The sequence below is a fragment of the Paraphaeosphaeria sporulosa genome (genome assembly GCF_001642045.1).
Source record: "Paraphaeosphaeria sporulosa strain AP3s5-JAC2a unplaced genomic scaffold CC84scaffold_2, whole genome shotgun sequence".
NCBI lineage: Eukaryota > Fungi > Ascomycota > Dothideomycetes > Pleosporales > Didymosphaeriaceae > Paraphaeosphaeria > Paraphaeosphaeria sporulosa.
In genome coordinates this window covers 4829912-4849154 of record NW_017253361.1, presented here as the reverse complement: position 1 = coordinate 4849154, position 19243 = coordinate 4829912, and the positions used below count along the sequence as shown (strand labels likewise).

At 54.3% G+C, this 19243-nt stretch overlaps 7 protein-coding genes and 1 non-coding gene across 8 annotated transcripts; 5 read left to right on the top strand and 3 right to left on the bottom strand.

Moving 5' to 3' along the window:
• The first annotated feature begins 31 nt into the window (after positions 1 to 31).
• CC84DRAFT_1161818 (beta and beta-prime subunits of DNA dependent RNA-polymerase) lies at positions 32 to 4083 on the top strand. The gene is made up of 2 exons (XM_018177840.1): positions 32 to 256; positions 303 to 4083. The coding sequence occupies exon 2, from the start codon at positions 345 to 347 to the stop codon at positions 3930 to 3932; it is 3588 nt and encodes a 1195-aa protein (XP_018041399.1). The 5' UTR covers positions 32 to 256; positions 303 to 344; the 3' UTR covers positions 3933 to 4083.
• Positions 4084 to 4384: 301 nt separating this feature from the next.
• On the bottom strand, positions 4385 to 4473 carry CC84DRAFT_t22. Its single transcript has one exon. It is a non-coding gene; the product is annotated as a tRNA-Ile (tRNA).
• Positions 4474 to 4669: 196 nt separating this feature from the next.
• CC84DRAFT_516921 (uncharacterized protein) lies at positions 4670 to 5624 on the top strand. The gene has a single exon (XM_018186574.1). It carries the CDS (start codon positions 4841 to 4843, stop codon positions 5369 to 5371), a length of 531 nt encoding a protein of 176 aa, XP_018041398.1. The 5' UTR covers positions 4670 to 4840; the 3' UTR covers positions 5372 to 5624.
• Positions 5625 to 7595: 1971 nt separating this feature from the next.
• On the top strand, positions 7596 to 8720 carry CC84DRAFT_516947 (uncharacterized protein). The gene is made up of 2 exons (XM_018186575.1): positions 7596 to 8235; positions 8291 to 8720. Exons 1-2 carry the CDS (start codon positions 7701 to 7703, stop codon positions 8632 to 8634), a joined length of 879 nt encoding a protein of 292 aa, XP_018041397.1. The 5' UTR covers positions 7596 to 7700; the 3' UTR covers positions 8635 to 8720.
• Positions 8721 to 9392: 672 nt separating this feature from the next.
• CC84DRAFT_1113745 (N1221-domain-containing protein) lies at positions 9393 to 12852 on the top strand. Its single transcript, XM_018175371.1, has 4 exons — positions 9393 to 11469; positions 11517 to 11799; positions 11851 to 11980; positions 12027 to 12852. The coding sequence occupies exons 1-4, from the start codon at positions 9541 to 9543 to the stop codon at positions 12778 to 12780; spliced, it is 3096 nt and encodes a 1031-aa protein (XP_018041396.1). The 5' UTR covers positions 9393 to 9540; the 3' UTR covers positions 12781 to 12852.
• Positions 12853 to 13391: 539 nt separating this feature from the next.
• On the top strand, positions 13392 to 15537 carry CC84DRAFT_1113743 (uncharacterized protein). The gene is made up of 4 exons (XM_018175370.1): positions 13392 to 13496; positions 13550 to 14869; positions 15055 to 15128; positions 15187 to 15537. Exons 1-4 carry the CDS (start codon positions 13469 to 13471, stop codon positions 15277 to 15279), a joined length of 1515 nt encoding a protein of 504 aa, XP_018041395.1. The 5' UTR covers positions 13392 to 13468; the 3' UTR covers positions 15280 to 15537.
• Positions 15538 to 16437: 900 nt separating this feature from the next.
• On the bottom strand, positions 16438 to 17788 carry CC84DRAFT_1203304 (uncharacterized protein). The gene is made up of 2 exons (XM_018181817.1): positions 17400 to 17788; positions 16438 to 16958 (listed from the first exon to the last, which is right to left on the bottom strand). Exons 1-2 carry the CDS (start codon positions 17482 to 17484, stop codon positions 16699 to 16701), a joined length of 345 nt encoding a protein of 114 aa, XP_018041394.1. The 5' UTR covers positions 17485 to 17788; the 3' UTR covers positions 16438 to 16698.
• Positions 17789 to 18763: 975 nt separating this feature from the next.
• On the bottom strand, positions 18764 to 19110 carry CC84DRAFT_1214292 (uncharacterized protein; the record flags this gene model as incomplete). Its single annotated transcript, XM_018182616.1, has 2 exons — positions 18764 to 19045; positions 19096 to 19110. The coding sequence occupies 2 exons, from the start codon at positions 19108 to 19110 to the stop codon at positions 18764 to 18766; spliced, it is 297 nt and encodes a 98-aa protein (XP_018041393.1).
• Between the last annotated feature and the right edge of the window lie 133 nt (positions 19111 to 19243).

Here is a 19243-nt window from a genome sequence, read left to right as displayed (position 1 = left end):
TCACTTTCACAGCGCTGGCCAGGTTGCTGTTTGGATCACGTACCACCACACTAACTGTAGATGAAAGGTGGTTGTGGGCACTCACCACGCTGAGAGATAGAGGCTGCGGCACTTGCGAACCCCCGATTGGTGGGGACCTGTGACTCGGCCTACCTGCGGCAAAACTATTTTGAAGTCAAGCTGCTCCATCCGCACCTTGCCTCTGCAACGAACTGTCTGTTTCTGCTCTTCAGTTCCAGATATGGTGGGCCAAAAGGTAATGCGATCGCATCACCACTCCAAGCACACACTGACACTCGTAGGAACCCCCCATACCGAGGCCTCGTCCTGCCCCGCGCGGGGCAATGACAGCCGCGCCCGGCGCAGCTGCAACTAAAGACGCAGGCGGTGATATACAGGAGGGCAAGCGCGCGCTCGCAGAAGATGGAATGGACGTGGATCCGCCCGCCAACGCTGCCGACAAGAACCGTCGCCAAAAAGCGCCACTCAACAGCAGCGCGAAGGACGAATTCGCGGCCATGCTCGAACCCTTCTACTACGGCAAATCGCTTACCGATCCCATCGACACTGCGCGTGACAAGTGGAACTTACTCCCGGCGTTTCTGAAAGTAAAGGGTCTGGTGAAGCAGCACGTTGACTCGTACAATCACTTTGTCGATGTGGATCTTAAGAAGATACTCCAAGCGAACCGATACGTGCGCAGCGATCTCGACCCAAAGTTTCTGCTCGAATACAAGGATATTCGGGTGCTGGCGCCGAATCGTGCGGAAGAAGACAATGTGAACGGACATTACAAGAGCACAATTACGCCCAACGAGTGCCGGTTACGAGACATGACATACGCTGCGCCCATCGTTGTGGACATTGTATATACGCGCGGATCCAGTCGGGTCAGGAGGAACAACGTGCAGATCGGCAGAATGCCTATCATGCTCAAGAGCAACAAGTGTGTGCTTGCAGGGAAGAACGACAGGGAGATGGCTCTTCTGGAAGAATGCCCGCTGGACCCCGGAGGCTACTTTATTACAAGAGGCCAAGAGAAAGTTATCCTCGTTCAAGAACAACTAAACAAGAATCGTGTCATTGTGGAGAGTGCGAAAGGAATCATGCAGGCCAGCGTAACGAGTTCGACCAACGAGCGGAAAACGAAGACATACGTGATTCAAAAGAAAGGCCTCATGTACCTGCGCCACAACACGCTTTCCGAGGAGATTCCGATTGTCATTGTCATGAAAGCGTTAGGAGTGCTCTCAGACGAGGAAATCATGGTTTTGATTTGCGGCGACGATGCTGAGTATCAGGACAAGTTCACCGTTAATTTTGAATCTTGCATGCAAGCCAAAATCTTTACACAACAAGCAGCACTGGAACATGTTGGCCACCGCGTCCGCCTGACTAAGAAATTTGGACGAGCTAGGAACTACTACCTCGAAGCCATTGAATGCTTAGCGAACGTCGTCCTGCCTCACGTGGCTGTGGAAGGTACCAATTTCAGGACAAAAGCTCTGTACATTGCATTGATGGCACGGAGGGTCGTCATGGCTGAAGTCAATCCCAGCCTCGTAGACGACCGAGATTATGTCGGCAACAAGCGTCTCGAATTGTCCGGTCAGATGTTGTCCCTCTTATTTGAAGATCACTTCAAGAGATTCAATCACGACTTCAAGCTAGGAATAGACAAGGTGCTTAAGAAGCAGAACCGCGCCCAAGAATTTGATGCCTTCTCGCACATCGGCGCCCTTAAGAACCACATCACGCTCGGTATCGAGCGTGCTATTGCTACCGGCAACTGGAGTCTCAAGCGTTTCAAGATGGACCGGGCGGGTGTTACGCACGTTCTCAGTCGGCTTAGTTACATTGCGGCTCTCGGTATGATGACGCGCATATCCAGTCAATTCGAGAAGACAAGAAAGGTGTCGGGTCCCCGTGCGCTACAGCCTTCTCAATTCGGTATGCTGTGCACTTCGGACACGCCCGAAGGAGAAGCCTGCGGTCTCGTCAAGAACCTGGCTCTGATGACTCACATCACCACCGAGGACGACGAGGACCCAGTACGAAAGATGGTGTTCCTCCTGGGAGCTGAAGACATCTGCATGCAGACTGGTGAAGAGATACACAGGGAAGGCTTGTACTCGGTCTGCCTCAACGGTACCCCTATTGCCCTTACGAGCACTCCCAAGAGTTTCCTCGTCAACTTCCGAAAGCTAAGGCGAATGGGCCGAATATCGGAGTTCACGAGCATCTACATCAACCACGATTTCTGCGAGGTGCACATCGCTACTGACGAAGGTCGCATCTGTCGGCCGCTCATCATCGTGGAGAACGGACGGTCTAAAGTCACAGCGCGTTACCTGAAGGCGCTCCGAAAAGGATCAATGGAATTTGAAGACTTTCTTACCCGTGGTTTGGTTGAGTATCTGGATTGCAACGAAGAGAATGATACCAACATTGCGATCAGAGAGAAAGACATTGGACCGTACACAACTCACCTGGAAATCGAGCCATTTACAATCCTCGGCGCTGTCGCCGGCCTGATTCCGTATCCTCATCACAACCAGTCGCCTCGTAACACATATCAGTGCGCTATGGGTAAACAAGCCATCGGAGCTATCGCATATAACCAGTTCACCAGGATAGACACACTCTTGTATCTCATGGTTTACCCTCAGCAGCCTATGGTGAAAACAAGGACCATCGAATTGACAAAGTACGATAAGCTTCCCGCTGGGCAGAACGCCACCGTCGCCGTCATGTCATACTCCGGCTATGATATTGAAGATGCCCTTGTGCTTAATAAAGCATCCTGCGACCGCGGTTTTGGGCGTTGCCAGGTGCTTAAGAAGACTGTCGTGCCACTCAAGACCTATGCGAACGGTACCTCGGATGGCATTGACGACAAGACGGCCATGCAGCCCAAAAATCTTGCAGATCCAAAGTACGGAGCAATCGGAAAAGATGGAATCGCGCAGGTCGGCGCCCGAGTGAACCAGGGCGAAACCTACCTGATGAAAGCCGTGCCTTCGGACACCACGACCGGAGCACGCGGCAACATCCCCATGAAGACCCAAGAGATGCGATACAAACTTCCCGACCCGTCCTACATTGATAAAGTCTGCATCACCGAAAATGAAGCAGGCACCTCCCTCATCAAGCTTCTGCTGCGGCAAACACGCCGCCCTGAGCTCGGCGACAAGTTCTCGTCTCGCCACGGACAAAAGGGTGTCTGCGGTCTGATCGTCAACCAAGAAGACATGCCCTTCAATGACCAAGGCATCTGCCCCGACATCATTATGAATCCCCACGGTTTCCCCTCACGTATGACGGTCGGGAAAATGAAGGAATTGCACTCGGGCAAAGCCGGCGTCCTGCGCGGCACCCTCGAGTACGGTACCTGTTTCGGCGGCTCCGAAGTCCTCGACATGGCCGACGTCCTCGTGGAACACGGCTTCTCCTACACAGGCAAGGACTACCTTACCAGCGGCATCACCGGCGAAGCCCTCCAGTTCTACGTCTTCTTCGGCCCCATCTACTACCAGAAACTCAAGCACATGGTCCAAGACAAGATGCACTCGCGCTCCCGCGGCCCGCGCGCCATCCTCACTCGGCAACCCACCGAGGGTCGCGCGCGCGACGGCGGTCTGCGTCTTGGAGAAATGGAGCGTGACTGCCTCATCGCGTACGGTGCATCGCAGCTGCTGCTCGAGCGGCTGATGATCAGCTCCGATGCGCACAATGTCGATGTGTGCGAGCGGTGCGGACAGATGGGGGCGAGTGGGTACTGCCGCATCTGTGAGAGTGAGAAGGGCGTCAGGCGCATTACCATGCCGTATGCGGCGAAACTGCTGATTCAGGAGTTGGGGGCGATGAATATCAAGGTTACGATTGGGTTGGAGGATGAGTTTGGGAAGGGGGGTTATGATTACGAGGCTTAGGCGGAAGGTTTTGTTTACTGCATAGCGCGGCGATTGGACGGGGCATTCTTCGGTGTTTGGGCAGGCGCTGGGATTGATATGTTATTGTGCTTGGAAGAAAAGCGTGTATGGAGATTAGCTTTTCGCTTGTAACCTTCTATCCGCAAACAGATTCCTGTTCTTCTTTTTGTGTGAGAGAAAATCTGACCACGCCAATCCTGTGAACAATTGGCGAAGTGCAACGCCGCTAGCACATGTGCTTCCAGAAATATGTTTACCAACAAACCATGGAACAAAAACACGAGCATCGTTCTCTAGTTATATTGGCATATAGAGAGTATGTAATGTGCGTCGTGTGATCCAGTCCATTCATGTCCAGCTCCCTGCCGCCTCCACACCCAAAAAAGATATCGCACTCCACCCACGAGACGCCCTCCACAAGGCATGGTAAATGCGGCAAAAAGAATCTTTATTGGTCACTACGAGGGTCGAACTCGCGACCTTGGCGTTAACGTTGCAAAGGCTATTAGCACCACGCTCTAACCAACTGAGCTAAGCGACCGTAATTGTCTAGTTGACAATTGGCTGATGGATGAAAGTGCGAGCAAGATTTAAATATATATTGACATATAATAATGAAGGGAAAGTGGGTAGGTGTGAGATGGGGAAACCGTCGAGGGGTTTGAAGTGGGGGTGGGAGCACAGGTCGTGCGGTGTCAAGAAAATTTCTGATATTGGTGGGGTGTGGTGGGGGGGCAGGTAGCACTGGCGCAGTCACATCATACACGACGTATTTGGCGGGTGGGGAAGCGGGATTGAAAATCGCTCAAGATTGTATGTTGTAAGTGGCAGATTTGAGATCAATAGGCTCAGATATGCTTTGGCCTAGCCTCTATTATTGATTTGTGCGAGCGGGACGCTGGTGCCGGATGGCATGGAGATTGCTCTTCAAGAATTCGATTATAGTGAAGAAGGAACTGCGGGTCTCCTTTCGATCTGAACGGTCTGCTTGGCTTGATCGTTTGTCTCTACTTGAGCTGAGATCTTCGGTGGTGGGTTGGAGGGGTAGCTTTGGACTGTTGCACTTGACCAGTGGTGTCATAAGACAGGGATCGAAAGATACGACGGGCTCAAGATATGTTTCAACAGATACTTTCATACTTTGGTACGAACTGCGAAGAAGTCGTGAGGAAGCTGTATGGAAATGTGTAAGCGTCGGGTCGGTACTGAAGAGCTTTGGAAGGAGCGCTGTAGTAAGAGGTCGGATGGTTGATGCTGGATGCAGGCGAGGGAACAGACGACGATGGGCTTCCCGTAAAGGTATTGTAGAAAGGGTTAATGCTACGGAGTATGAAGTTTTCGACCTGCCAAGTTATGATGCGCTGATTCGTGAACTGAGAAGGCTTTTAGCAGAGCTGTTTGTCGGATACTTTGCGGCAGGCCGAACATTTTGCTTCTAGCAGGCTCTATTGGAATGTTACTGACGTACGGAGATAGCGTCTACGCAGACCTTGAGGGCTATGTGTGGAAAAGCAGACCAAGTCTACTTGAAGGCGGTTGTAAAGCATTTCCTTCAGTCCTGCGTCTGCTGGAAATTCAAGTTGAGGCCGATATTGACAACTGTCAAGTAACAGTCGCACTTTGCTTGCCGCAACGATTCCGGCAAAGCATCCTAGAGGTCACCTGAGCATGATGCGACCCTCTTGTACACTCCGCTAAACGCGTCTGTGTAGCCTCGTGACCACATCACGTTGCAATGCTTTGTCTCAGATATGATTGTGTGCGCAGCCTAGGCAGACAAAAGCAAACTGCCGCGGCGGATGGTAATGAATCGATACCTGCATTGCATCCGTTGCTATGCTGTGACGAGTGACCACAGGCTGCGCGATGGACGTTGCTTTGACGGAAAACACGCCAACATGACCTCGTTGACACTATGCAATACTCCAGCTTGAAGCACGCTGACGCTATGCATATTGATTCAGAGCATAGGAGCACTGAAAAGCAGATCTTGGTGTGCCATATCTAGAAGATCGTCCACGCAGACCCAGAACTGAGTTCTGCAATGGGGCAATAGAAGGTAGAGCCTTGGACGGTGTATGCGAGAAGTAGCTTTAGGTGCTGATTCAATAATCGGAGAGAAGTTGATGGCAAAGCGATGCTTGCACGGGCACGCTCGCATGAATATTGTGCAGACTTGGGGTAACCCATCTGTGCTACACAGCGAGGCTCGTGATGCACACCTTGGGAAATCCGGGACGACCCGTAATGTCTTGGATGTAGTGGTGTGTTGACTGTGGCAAGCAGCTTCATCTTGGCGTGCGATTGATCAAAATATTGGCTGAGGCTTTCGAACGGTGATGTCAGCTGAATACGAGCGATGCACCTAGGCAGATAACACAGCCAGAAAAGATGGATATGTCGCAGGCATCAGACCGCTCTAGTAAGGCCTCGTCAAGGACAGGAAGGTGCTAGGGCGAATAGTGGTGGGGAACCACTGTCACATGCGCCCACTAGGCACGTGAACCAGAACGGACAGATGGTTGCATGAGTACGTTGAGCTTACTTCGACGTGGGGGGTAGAACCCGACGGCCGCTGAGGCAGTTGACTTACTATCAACTGTAGTTGTGGTTGATGGTTTTGGGCGGCCGTCGGAGCAAGATCTGAGGTTAGGAGTGGATGAAGGACCGTCTAGATTGCAGCATTTGCGGTATGAGTGATAACAGGTGCAGCAACAGCCGTGCCAATGTCAAGAGCGCGGACATTTGGTGTGCTCAAAGCTCACACGCAATCGTCGCATTATTGCACGACAAGTTTGGCGGGCGGGAACGCCTGGTGGAAGGCTGGTCGCGGGGTCGGTGGCACGTGCACCATTGGGCGGGCCCTTCCTCGCTCTCATAAAGCGCAGGCGCCGCCGCTCCTCAGGTGACCTACTGATCACGTTCTTGCACCCTCCAGGGCCTATCCACCCGGCGATATCGTTTTCTGAGCCAGATCGCAGCGGTTGACGTTCTGAGGCTATATAGAGTAAGCAGCCTTGCTTGCCGCTATCCTCGTCCGATTCACAGAATCATCTGGCTCTTTTGTTGCGAGTGCTCCTCACCCAGGCAGCCTCAAGCGCCCGATCACGTTATCGCGAACCATACGTCGCGAACAACAACCAAGGTATGCGCCCACTGTTCTCCCTTTCAACACCACCATGTTAGAGCTGCGCGTCCGCATTCACTGCGCGAGGTCGCGCTATCCTCTAGCAGGCCGCGCCTGCCTTATGAGGGTCCGGCGCGCACCTACACAAACACGACGCGAGGTTGTGGCTCGCGCCGTCCCTTCGAGGTTGACAGACGAGTGATACACAACGGCAAACAGCAAGCGCATCGCCTCGTGCTCCCACTGGCGCCGCGTCGCACTGCACATTCAACTCTTCGCGTCGTGCTGACAGTCTGTTCTTTACCAGGCCCCTCTGCTTGCGCCCGGTTGATCGCGACTGGCAGCACCCGCATCGTGCGCGAACTGGTGGGCAAAGCGTCACCTCTCCTGCTTGCGACTTCAGCCTTCGCGCAGCCCCCCGCCCACCTCATTATCTCTGTCACAGGACCTAGCCTTGTGGATTCACACGCGGCTGCATACGTCGGTCCGCCGCTTCATCTACGTACGCCGCTCAACGTCATTGGTGCTCAGCAAGAGCCCCAGAACGCCAGCGAAAGGAGCACCTGCCACCCCAGCACGTACATGCTTCTTTTTGGCAGTCTACTGTCATCATTTCCCTGTACGAGCAGACCTTGAAGACTATGGCGGATACTGCTGGCTACCCAACCGACACCTCTAAGACAGGCCTCGGCGCCCACGACGGCCTTCACACCAACAAGCGAAAGCGAGACACGCGCGATCAGGGCAACTCCCGGCCCGCGCCTTCTACGAACCACGGCAATTCCGACCTGACCGACCAGGCCTTCGCCTCTCTTGCCGCACACAACGCTTCGGCTAACGGAGACGATATGCAGCAACAATTCGACGGCGCAAACAACCAGAGCATGGGCGAAACGGCCGCTGCTGCCATCGCGCATTACCAGATGACTGTGCCCCAGGCAACTGAGCTGTCTTTCCAACCGCAGTCATCCACCGGCGACTCGTCATTCAACATGGGCGATCACCATCAGTCACAGGGAATGCAGGATTTCAGCCTCGAAGCTCTCAAAGCCGCGACGTCGTCTTCGAGGACAGGTCAGAGTACTGGCAATGAATCGCCACCCGCTACAACATCCCATAAACCAACGGTTGGGTCCGAGGAATGGCATAAGGTGCGAAGGGACAACCACAAGGAAGGTAAGCTATGTGTCGTCCATATCGCTCTAAACTTGATACTGATTTGGGCTGGCAGTGGAGCGACGCCGCCGCGAAACGATCAACGAGGGCATCAACGAGCTTGCGAAGATCGTCCCCGGCTGCGAAAAGAACAAGGGCTCTATCCTACAACGCGCTGTCCAATTCATCACTCAGCTCAAGGAGAATGAGCAACAGAACATCGAGAAATGGACACTAGAGAAGCTCTTGACCGAACAAGCCATCACGGAGCTCAGCACCAGCTGCGACAAGTTCAAGGGCGAGTGCCAGCGGGCCTGGGATGAGTGTGCAATCTACAAACGCGCTTGTGAGAATGCCGGAATCGTTCCCGATGAGATCAAGGACCGCGAGAACAACGGCGAGCAGAATGGGTCAAGCTGAGACCGACATCCTCCGGTCATTCTGTTCTTATCCCCGTGCTGCCTCGCCCGTCCTCTAACGTGAAGCTGGGCAGGTGTGATCAGTACTGCTGGTGGCTTCTTGCTTTGCGCAAAACACATCTTTAGGCTGACCTATCTCTTTCTCACATACTCTGGGGTAGGTCACCCCGCGAATGGCTGCTTTCAGACGGAGTTTTCGGGTCATACATCGGTTGACGCTCATTTCCAAGAGTGCGTTCTTGCTCATTCATGTGCCGACGGTACACGTTCGCCTCGAACATGTGGACAACTACCTGTTTTGTGAGAGATGGAGATCATTTTCTTTCCTTCTTGATGCACATATTTCGGGGTGCTATAGCTGTTTCGATGACGACTAGTTTTATGACAGTACACTTCCATCGTATGCAAACAGTGACGAATGTGATGAACTTGTACGTCGACTAAACAACCGAGTGTTCTTGATTTTGCATACTACAGGCCACACCGAATCTTCACGTACACACTGAGATACTGGTACAATAACCTCCTTCCGATAGCGTTCATTTGATAGACGGCCAAGTCAGACCTTGAGGGAGATGCTACCAGACCAATCGGCAAGCAAAGTCATCGGCAATACAAGACGACGTCTTTGCGCATGGGTGAAATTGAGCCTCACAGTTCGGCTGGACCCTGGCATCTCCCTGCATGAGCGTCATTGGTTGATTGGCGGACGAAGGCACGAGCCATTCACGCTTGGCGTGTGCGGAGCATCCCACCTCCGCTCTTTGGAGATGCCGCGACGCTTCTTCACTGCGTCAAGCAAACGTGCGCTCCGCTCAGTCATTGACATGGATCGGCTCTGAATTTGTCGCCTGAAAATGGTGGCCACGGTGAAATCTCCGCGCCAAAACATTCCATACGAGCTACGATGAACAGCAACAACACCCCCGATGCGCCGCTCGTGCCCCCCGTTATTGACGAGGCTGAGCTACTGGGACTGGGTGGCACGCAGACGCCAGTAATCGAGGCAGAGCCTCTGGAAGACTTGAACCTTCCTCTCGACACCGCAGAACAACAAGGTCTCGTGTTCGATTCTAATGCGAACCCGCCTGCCCTACCCGATGGGCCCAGCGCACCACTGCCCGCACGTCCAGGGCTTCGACGAGATAACTCGGTCCCGCTGCCTGCACCGTTGCACCTTCCGCCTCCCGCACCCCCAGTCCCGCCGCCGGATGCTACCCAGACGGCCGACCCGATATCACTCATGCAGTTGCGCAGCCTGGTGAGCGAGCTGCCCAAAGTCGATCCCGCGCCATATGCTTTCGCGTACGAAGACGCTTCGTCTTTCGAAGACGAGCTCGAAGAGTGGTTCTCATACAGCGTGGAAGAGCAGGCGATGCTGCTGAAAGCGCAGACGTCCTTCGCGCAGGAGTGGGGCACCTTTAACGGGTTGAACAGCATACCATACGAAGAAGGAGGGTTAGACTGGGCAAAAGCTACAAAGCAGCAGCAGAGCGAATTTGTACAATACTTGCTGGGTGTCATTAGGGGAGATGATCCGGTGCCGAGGCTGAAGAAGCTCGAGGCATTGGTGTACATCCTGCTTGGTTGTTGGCATGAAAGTGCTGGTCTTGGTTTGACGGACACCGAGTGCAGCAAAGAGCCGGTTCATACCCCACTGTCCAGAGACGGGCATGCTCCCGGCACGTACGACAAGTCTGCACAGCATGTCCAACTGATTCAAGAAAATGTGCGACTTCTGATCGATCTAGACGGGCTGGAGGTTATCATAAGCCAGCTCAGCTGTGCATTCTCACGGGCATGCGGCGTCGATACAGATTCCACTGGTTTGCGCGATAATAAGGACTCTGAACGCCGCGAGGCATGGTGCAGTATGACAGCTGTGTATGTTGTCTTGGAAGTTGCTCGAGTGGAAGAGACGGAAAATAATGATACTACGATTAGAACAGCTCTTCTAGCGCTTGAAGAGCCTGGGCTTCTGATGCTGCTTATTGACATCATCTCGAAGCTGCGGTGGGATGACACCATCGGTCTTCCGCTACCAAAGATATGCCTGCTGCTGTGGAAGACTATTCTTGTGTCTTTCGGAGGTGTTGCAGAGGCAGAGAAGGCCAGGAACAACTTCAAAGACAAAACCCTAGAATCTGCAGATGCGAAGGGCCAGCCCTTAATCACAGCATCACCGTTAGACTATCACCTGTTTCGACAAGAAATACTCTCCAAATACCCTGCCTATAACCCTCCGCCCCCGATATTTCCGTTGGAGCCAGAGAACAACTCGATCTTACCACCTCTGAAAAACCACCCGAACAAAGTCGCCGGAAATCATGTGTTCGGATCAGGGCTCGGAGATATGAGTGGTAACAATGCATCCATCTTGCATCAGCCTGTTCACATTGCAACTCCAGCGCCCTCGCCGCCTCCGTCGCCAGCAGGCCCGGGCGGAAAGGGTGGAAAGAAGCAGAACTACCAGACCAACCAGATGTTTCCATTCCTGTATCCACCTCTCGATGAGACAAGCAACAAGCTTGGTGGCAAAGGCTCGACTGATCTACAAGATCTGCTTGTAGGACGCAAATGGGAGGGTCCGGACATTCCTACATCGATTCTGGAGGCGGCCGATCTTTACGCGAAGCGCATGCGGGCCACACGTGCTATGAAACAATTGTGGGAAGAACGTGTGCAGTTTATGAAGTACGAACGAGGTTGGTCAGGCGCAGATGACAATGCCGACATCGATGAGCTTTCCCTGGACCCTACAGAGGGCAGCCCCAAGAAGGAGCCGCCGCCTTCGGGAAGTATCGAAGAACGCTTGTATCTGGTAGAAGAGTTCTACGTGAGTATTATTCAGTATCTTGAAGATTCCAGCTAACAATCAGGCAGCGAAAAGCTCTACCTAGTCTTCAGTCGGTGATAATAGTCCTCATCAAGGCAATACTGTCGCATGTTACAGCTCTTGTCACGCAAGCAAATGGGGCCAACGGTCTCCAGAGTGGGTTCCAATACCAGGATCATCAAAATGGTAGGCCTGAAACCAATGGGGTCAATGGCCATAACGGATCAGTAGCAACCAACGAAGAACTGGATGCAATGCGCACGCAAGAAGTGCTTGACAAAGCGGTCTCAGGTACCCTGATGTTGATCCTCAAGTGGTTCAAGATCTCCCGTAAGCTGTTCATATAGTCCTTTCCTGCGCTCCACTGACCATGGCCGATAGATATCTTAAAGTACGAGTACATAACTCAGCTTCTGGTCGACTCTAGCTACGTCCCGCTGATACTCAAACTTCTTCAACTTCAAGAAATTGAAAAGGTCGTCAACTTCAAATGCGAGCAAGAAGAACTCAAGTAAGCTACCAGTCGCATTCACACCTGTTCACTCTAACCAAATTAGCAGTTTCTTCTATTTCTGCCGGTCACACTCCAGATTGGGTGTCGATCAAGAGCAGCCAGAAGAGAGCCCTGAAGCCGATTCCGACTCTGACGATGCGGTGCCACCTCCAATTCGAATGCGTCGTGACGACCCAGAGAGCTTGGAATCCGAAGCAGAGCCACCCTCACCGCTCCCCGCCATGCCTCAAGCACCAGAGGTCGACGAGTTAGGCTTCCCGACGAGCGAGCTCCCCAAAGAGCCCATTACGACGTTCTCCTGGCGTGCCTTCTTTACGTCCATCAACTATCTACGCATCATGCAAAAGATCTGCAAGAACAAAGCACACCGTAACCTCATGCTCGTCTCTTACAAATCCTCCCAGTTCCTCAGAAAGAGTCTCAAGGTGCCGCAGCCGCAGCTCCGCCTCTACACCCTCAAGCTGTTCAAGAACCAAGTTCCGTATTGCGGGCGCAAGTGGCGTCAGTCCAACATGCGCGTCATCACAGCGGTGTATCTACATTGCCGGCCGGAGCTGAGAGACGACTGGCTGGCAGGTAGCGACGTGGATGCCGAGGTTGATGAGAGCGTGCCTTTGGAACAGGCGCTGAGGGCGCTGACGCACTGGCACAATTTGAAGAGGTATCCTGAGGGCATGGGCGCGAGAAGTGGAGTGCTCGAGGATGAGCAGGACTTTTTCAGGAGAGAATTGGAGAAGATGGACTGGGGTGACGAGAATGACCCGGACTTGGAGCCGGTGTCTGTAGAGGGGTGGTGATGCTCAGGGTACAATGGCGATGCGGTGGATCGGACACAGAAGAATAGTAATATGAATGGCATGATACCCAACCTAGAGTTTGCAGTGATCTGTCACCTGAATCATGCAATGTCAAGCTCATAAGACTGTCAGTCAGTCTATCACGTTGTCATCCGTCGCAGAAGATGTTGCTGGGAACGATCAGGCGCCAAGCATTTCATATGCCGCAGCATTTGAGTCAATTCGTGATTCACATCACAGCATAGCACCATGTGTCAATGGTCAAGACCAGAATGTGACGGCGGACACGAGTTTTATGTTTCACCCCCCCAAAAAAAAAGCGCCACTAGAAGGCTGCTACAAAATGGGCGATGTTGGGTTAAAGAAGAAATGCGGGCCGCACTGCCAGTTCGGCAAAGCAATGCCCCGAGATTTCACCCCGCAAATCCCGCATCCAAGGCGGAGGATGGCGCTGAAGCCGCGCTACCAGGGTCGGTTATAGATGCGACTCTCGTCGACGTCCAAAGCTTTTGTCTCCTTCCACAGCATTCCAACGCCCTGTGACTTTATTGTTACGCTTATAAATATTCATTTACAAAGCATATAGCTGCTGGTCTACGCATTCCGCGCAGCAATCGTTCTAAAAGCCAGTGTTACGTTTCAGCCAGATCTGATTGGAGGAAGGAGTCATTGCGATTGCATAGGCAAGATGTCGAAAGTTTTTGATTATGCAGAGGGTAAGAACAATCGCTCGCGAATGTCACCTCCACCAGTATTGACTCGATCGTAGTGGGGAAGCACAATACAGCAGACAGCTGCTGGGTCGTCCTCTACGGCAAAGTGTACGATGTGACCGACTTCATCGCCGAGCACCCCGGTGGCTCTAAAGTTATCCTCCAGCTCGCTGGCACCGACGCAACCGAAGAGTACGATCCAATCCACCCGCCTGGCATCCTCGAAGAAAGCCTCAAGCCCGAACAGCATCTCGGAACTGTTGACCCAGATACGCTTCCTTCCACCGAGAAGTCGCCAGCGGAGATGGGCGCAGCAGAGGATGATGGACCCGTAGATCTGGACAGCATACTGAACATTGATGAGATAGAGGAGGTGGCCACAAAGAACATAAGCAAGAAGGCATGGGCATACTATTATTCTGCGGGTGACGACTTGACGTCGAAGAAGCTGAACAACACGGTATACAGGCAGATTCTGCTGAGGCCGAGGGTATTCGTCGACTGCACCAGATGCGACACATCCACGAGCTTCATCGGAAATAAAGTGAAGCTGCCCATTTACGTGTCTCCGGCCGCAATGGCACGATTGGCGCATCCGGACGGTGAGTGGGGCATCGCGCAGGCATGCGAGCAGTATGGCGCCATGCAGGTCATCTCGCAGAACGCCTCCATGACCCCCGAGCAGATCGTCGCGGATGCGAAAGGGGGCCAAGTCTTCGGTTGGCAACTGTACGTCCAGAATGAACGAGCAAAGAGCGAGGCCATGCTTGCACGCATGAAGAAGCTGCCGGCAATAAAGTTCATTTGCCTGACGCTCGATGCACCGGTGCCAGGCAAGCGAGAAGATGATGAGAGATCTAAGAACGTCGGTGCGAACCTTCCTGTAAGAGCAGCTGTGCAAGAAGACGCGAGCGTGAGCAAGACGAGCACCGATGCAAAGACCCCAAGTCCACCGAAAAATATGGGCGTGGGACAAAGTCTGTTCTGGGGCACGGCAGCAGATCTTACCTGGAAGACGACGTTGCCGTGGCTTGCACAGCACACTGATCTGCCAATCGTGTTGAAGGGTATCCAGACCCACGAGGACGCCTATCTTGCCAGTCTCCATGCACCGCAGGTCAAGGCCATCATTCTGTCAAACCACGGCGGACGCGCACTCGATACTGCACCACCGGCTGTACACACGCTGCTCGAGATCCGCAAATACTGCCCTGAAGTCTTTGACAGGATAGAAGTGTGGGTTGATGGTGGCATTAAGAGAGGAACGGATGTCGTCAAGGCACTTTGTCTCGGGGCGAAAGGGGTTGGTATTGGTCGGGCTGCGCTGTTCGGCTTGGGCGCTGGCGGCAAAGAAGGTGTTGCCAGGGTTCTTGAAAGTGAGTGGACCCTTTTTCTTTGATCGACTGGCGCCCGTCGCTTGGTGGACTCAGCAGTACACGTCTATAGGGCACGCTTTATCCCTGCCTACCTTGCGGCGCAACAAAGAGCCGCATGACGTGCACCGGTCGCCGCGTCGTATCGTTCCCTTCGTTACATTGCATGTTTGCTGACCGCTATACAGTCCTCAAAGCTGAAACCGAGACTTGCATGCGTTTATTGGGTGTTGAGCGCGTAGATCAGTTGGGGCTACACCATGTGAGTTCAAATAGTGTGCCTTGGCATCAACCGAGGCCGGTGATACTAACGCTGACAGATCAATACGCGGGCTGTTGAAAGAGACGTTTACGACGGTCCCGCTGCTCTTGAAAGACCGAGCCTAACATCGCGGCTGATGGCCAAGCTGTAAGCGCCGAGCCAGATAATGAAAGTAAGCGGTATTTGATGCTCTTCTGTACAACATGACAAGACACTGTATCTGCGATTCGGCCATCTTGAAACATACTTCCACACCGATCATGACGTCGAACTACCAGATCAGGCACCAAGTGTTACAGGTACACTGTATTACTATGTCTTCTGGTCCGGGTCTGTCCAAGGGTGCCTGATCGTTCTCAGCCTGTAATCGATATCTCATCTAGACAGCGAATAAGAAGTCGTGAAAGGCCTTGTACAAGACTCATATCGGCCTGCGCGCCCCGAAGCTTATCTTAACAGCGCGTACAAACTATAGCGGCACGGAGCTGAACGAGGCGGGCGAAGCACTGTCGTTTGCGTGCTCCAGCTCGGAAGATTGCGGATCTGGAGCACAAGCGCGCTTTATTTCATACCAGGAGGGCACCTGCCTGATTGGGCAATGCACGATGATATTGATAGTGTCACGGCCATTGGCTTCATGGTGTCGATAGCGAGGACCCCTGCCCCATTGCTCACGCGGACGTTTGCGTCAATATGCAAAACCAGTTTCAGGCCCTGCTGCTTCGTCTGGCTATGTGCACGTCACCACAGGAGGATGTTGTGCCTGCCCAGGGGCTTGAATCCTTTCATCGCTAGACTAAGGAGCAGCCTACATGTTCGGTACTCCCCATTCCTTCGGACAGGTGATCGGAGCGTACGGCCGCGGGCTATCGCGGCTGCATCGTTCGCAAAGTGTCTACTACCCGTGACTCCTTGAACTCCACTAAGAGGGCGGCCTTCACAAGCAGGGCTAGTGGAGGCCGGAACGCAACCCAGCGTGCAAGTTTGGATCCTCGGCATGTACAAGGACAGAAGGGAACTTGGGGCGGCACCTGCTGCTGACGTCCTGATGCATCCAGGCCATATCAGTTCGCAGCGAGCCTCGCGCCAAGGACCCCAAACATCAGGTAGGGGCCGTCTCCCACCCCTCTCCCGTATGGGTGCGTAAACCTGCAACGGGAGCTTCCAGCGAGAGGGAGAGAGATCACCAAGCCCCTGTTCTGAGTATTCTCCAGGCAGGCATGCTGACGAATGAACGATCAGCCCTACCCACCTCTTCGGCTCATGCCAAACGCTCCTACAGCTGCCACGTGTGTACTTACCTTATCTGGTGGCACTCGCGCAGGCCGCTCGCTGTGGTCCTCGCAGTGTGCTTTTACCCAGTCCCGCGGGAGCGTGGGGCGTCCACTGGCTCTGGAGGCTGCCTCGGGACGCGGGCGACCTCGTTAGGCTCCCCGTTGCGTCGCTGGACAGGGCAAAAGTGTCACGGCAGCGAGGCAGCACTGCAACAACGGCCACGGCAGCAGGCCTCGAGTGACGTTGCGTGCCCAGGGATCAGATGCTAGCCCTCGCTAATGCCAACGCCAGCGCGCTAGATGGCTGAGGCACCGAGCGAGTGCTCCAACGTCGGAGGCACACCAGGTACCGCTGAGCCTTGGGACCGCCCAGGTTGACTCCCGCTCGCCTGACGACGCCGCCGGCCGGTGGGAGACCGCCCATCCCACTCTCCAGCTGATGGGCCCAGGGCCCTGCCCGCGCCGCGGCGTGGATCGACTACACCGGCACCAGTGGGCGTTGACAAGGCGCGGCCCGAGTGCCATCTCGTTCCCAGATTGCCCACCGTCTGCCTGTCTTGTGCAGTGGAGCGGCAGGAATAATTTCCGAAATGCTCAGGATTGGCTGCCGCGCACCACAGACTCCCTCCAGGGCGACATGGCAAGTGAGAGACGACGGTCCATGCCACGGTCGGTGCGGTTGCTTCTGCTCGTGGCTGAGCCTGAGCCCTGCCCTACCTCTCTTTCAGGGTCCACGTCCAACTGTCGAGCCATGGCCTGCAGAGACATATAAGGCTTTGGACGCGGCCGGCTGGGGCTGTCTCCCCAAACCGCACCTGACACCACAGCCGCTCCTTCCACGCTTCACTTCTTCGCTCCTTCTGCCTTTGTTAAGACTGTTGAACAGCTGCTTCCATCCTCGACCATTCACTTCTCCATCGACCGCCTTTCACGTCCCAACTCCTGTTGGCCTTCTGTCAACCCGCCGGCCGCCCTCCGCTACCATGCAGTGTCCCACCTGTCGAGGAGACGGAGAAATCAAATGCGACGCTTGCAACGGCAAAGGCTGCGCCCAATGCAAGAAGGGCAAGCAGACCTGTCATGTTTGCGAAGGCACCGGAGACATCAACGCCTGAACGCCTTCCGCTCCATCCGCCGCGCTGTCGAGTGTTCACCCCGTACGGCAAACCACAGACAGCTGCGGTGACATCAACTAGGAGAGCAGGGATCCCTAGGTATGTCTTCCTACGCGAGCATGCGGCGCCCCGAATCGGGCAACCCTCGCAGTAATTGCTCTCTCGATCCTTCAATTCGCATTCCCAATCCTACTCCAGGTGCCTATTCTCCCGGCTCCAGCTGCGCGAAACAGTGCACCTGCTCTTTCCAACACACGCAACTGCTTGGCTGTACGCAGGGCCACGGGCTACCGCTCACCGAGCAACATTCACGCCGCCCCGCAACTTCAGGCATTGATAACGCTGACGAAGACAGCACCGTTTCGAAACACGAATCCCCTTGTGCCCCACGGACCACCGTATCTACCCTCTATCAACTCGACACCCCCGTATCCCTTCATAACGGCGGCGCCAGTACGCTCGCGGCAGGTCGCCAAATCACGTGTGGGAGATTATTCCGTATCCATTCATCTCCGAGGGGGCGCCGAAGCGGGATTCCGCGCTCGACATTCTCATTGGCAGGGGCGGACATGGCATTTTGCTGCGTCGCAGGTTTACTGGGAATCGCAGGGTTTGCGTGGACGGGGGGTGTATTTCGCACGTTCTTTCTGGCGTGGGTGATCTGCTATGACGTGGACTGATCGGCGTAGGGGTTTCGGGGGCTCTGACTCGTGTGCCGACTTCACTTTCATAAGATCGCGCGATTGCGACTTTTTTTTTTAGGGGATCATCTGCTTGGGAGGGTTATCATCATTTGATTTGACTGGCATGGTTAGCATAGCGATGGAAATATGGTCTTGTGTGGAACAATTGCAATTTACCCGCGTTTTGTGCACCGCACGGTTCTAGCTGTCTGTCTGTCTGTCTCTGTCACGTTTCGTATCTCACCACCACGCCCAAGGATACCCACTTCTGTCACAGACGCCTCACGCAGCTCCCCAAATTTAAACGCGCATGCGCAGCTCCAGTCACGCTACGCCAAGCCGCATGGCAAGCCAATCCCCCATCCCTATCAGGGCCATCCCATCCCCAAACACGCACAGCACACAACATCTCTCTAGCTAGCTAGCAACTCCGTTCCTTCGGAGACTCTTCCGGCAGAGCAAGCATACTCCTCGTACACACCCACACATACGCGTACGCCAGACGCCTCAGGCACGCCAGGCCTGCACAGCCACGCTCGTTTCGTTTCACGCTCCCCCCCTGCCTATGGCACAGCAGGGTCGAAGGAAATCTGGTGCGCAGCTGCGCGCTGGCGAACCGAGGATGAAGGCTTGGCTTTGCTGGCGGTATGGGGGTTGCCGACATCCGCGGGTACGCGGAAGTGCGCGGTGGGGGTGGTGGGAAGGGAGGGTGAATGTGGCTGTGCTGTAGTTGAGAAGTCGGCCTGTGGGGATTGCATCTTGCTGGTGAAGTCGGGGAGCGAGGTTGGAGTCTGGTCTTGCGGGTTGTACAGAGGCAGTACAGGGCTGGTCAAATGGCGGTCTGGCTACGTGTAGGTCGGCCCAGCATGTGGACCAGGCTAGTGCTGAGGACTACGATGTCCAGGGCCATTAGGTATGTGTGTCTTTCGTGACCAACGTGCAGGGTTTTCGCGGAGCCCTGACCATGCGTCAGTCACGACGCTGCGAGGCAACCCCAACCAACTTCTTGAGAGCATTGCATTCTCTCCATCTCTACCTCTCGG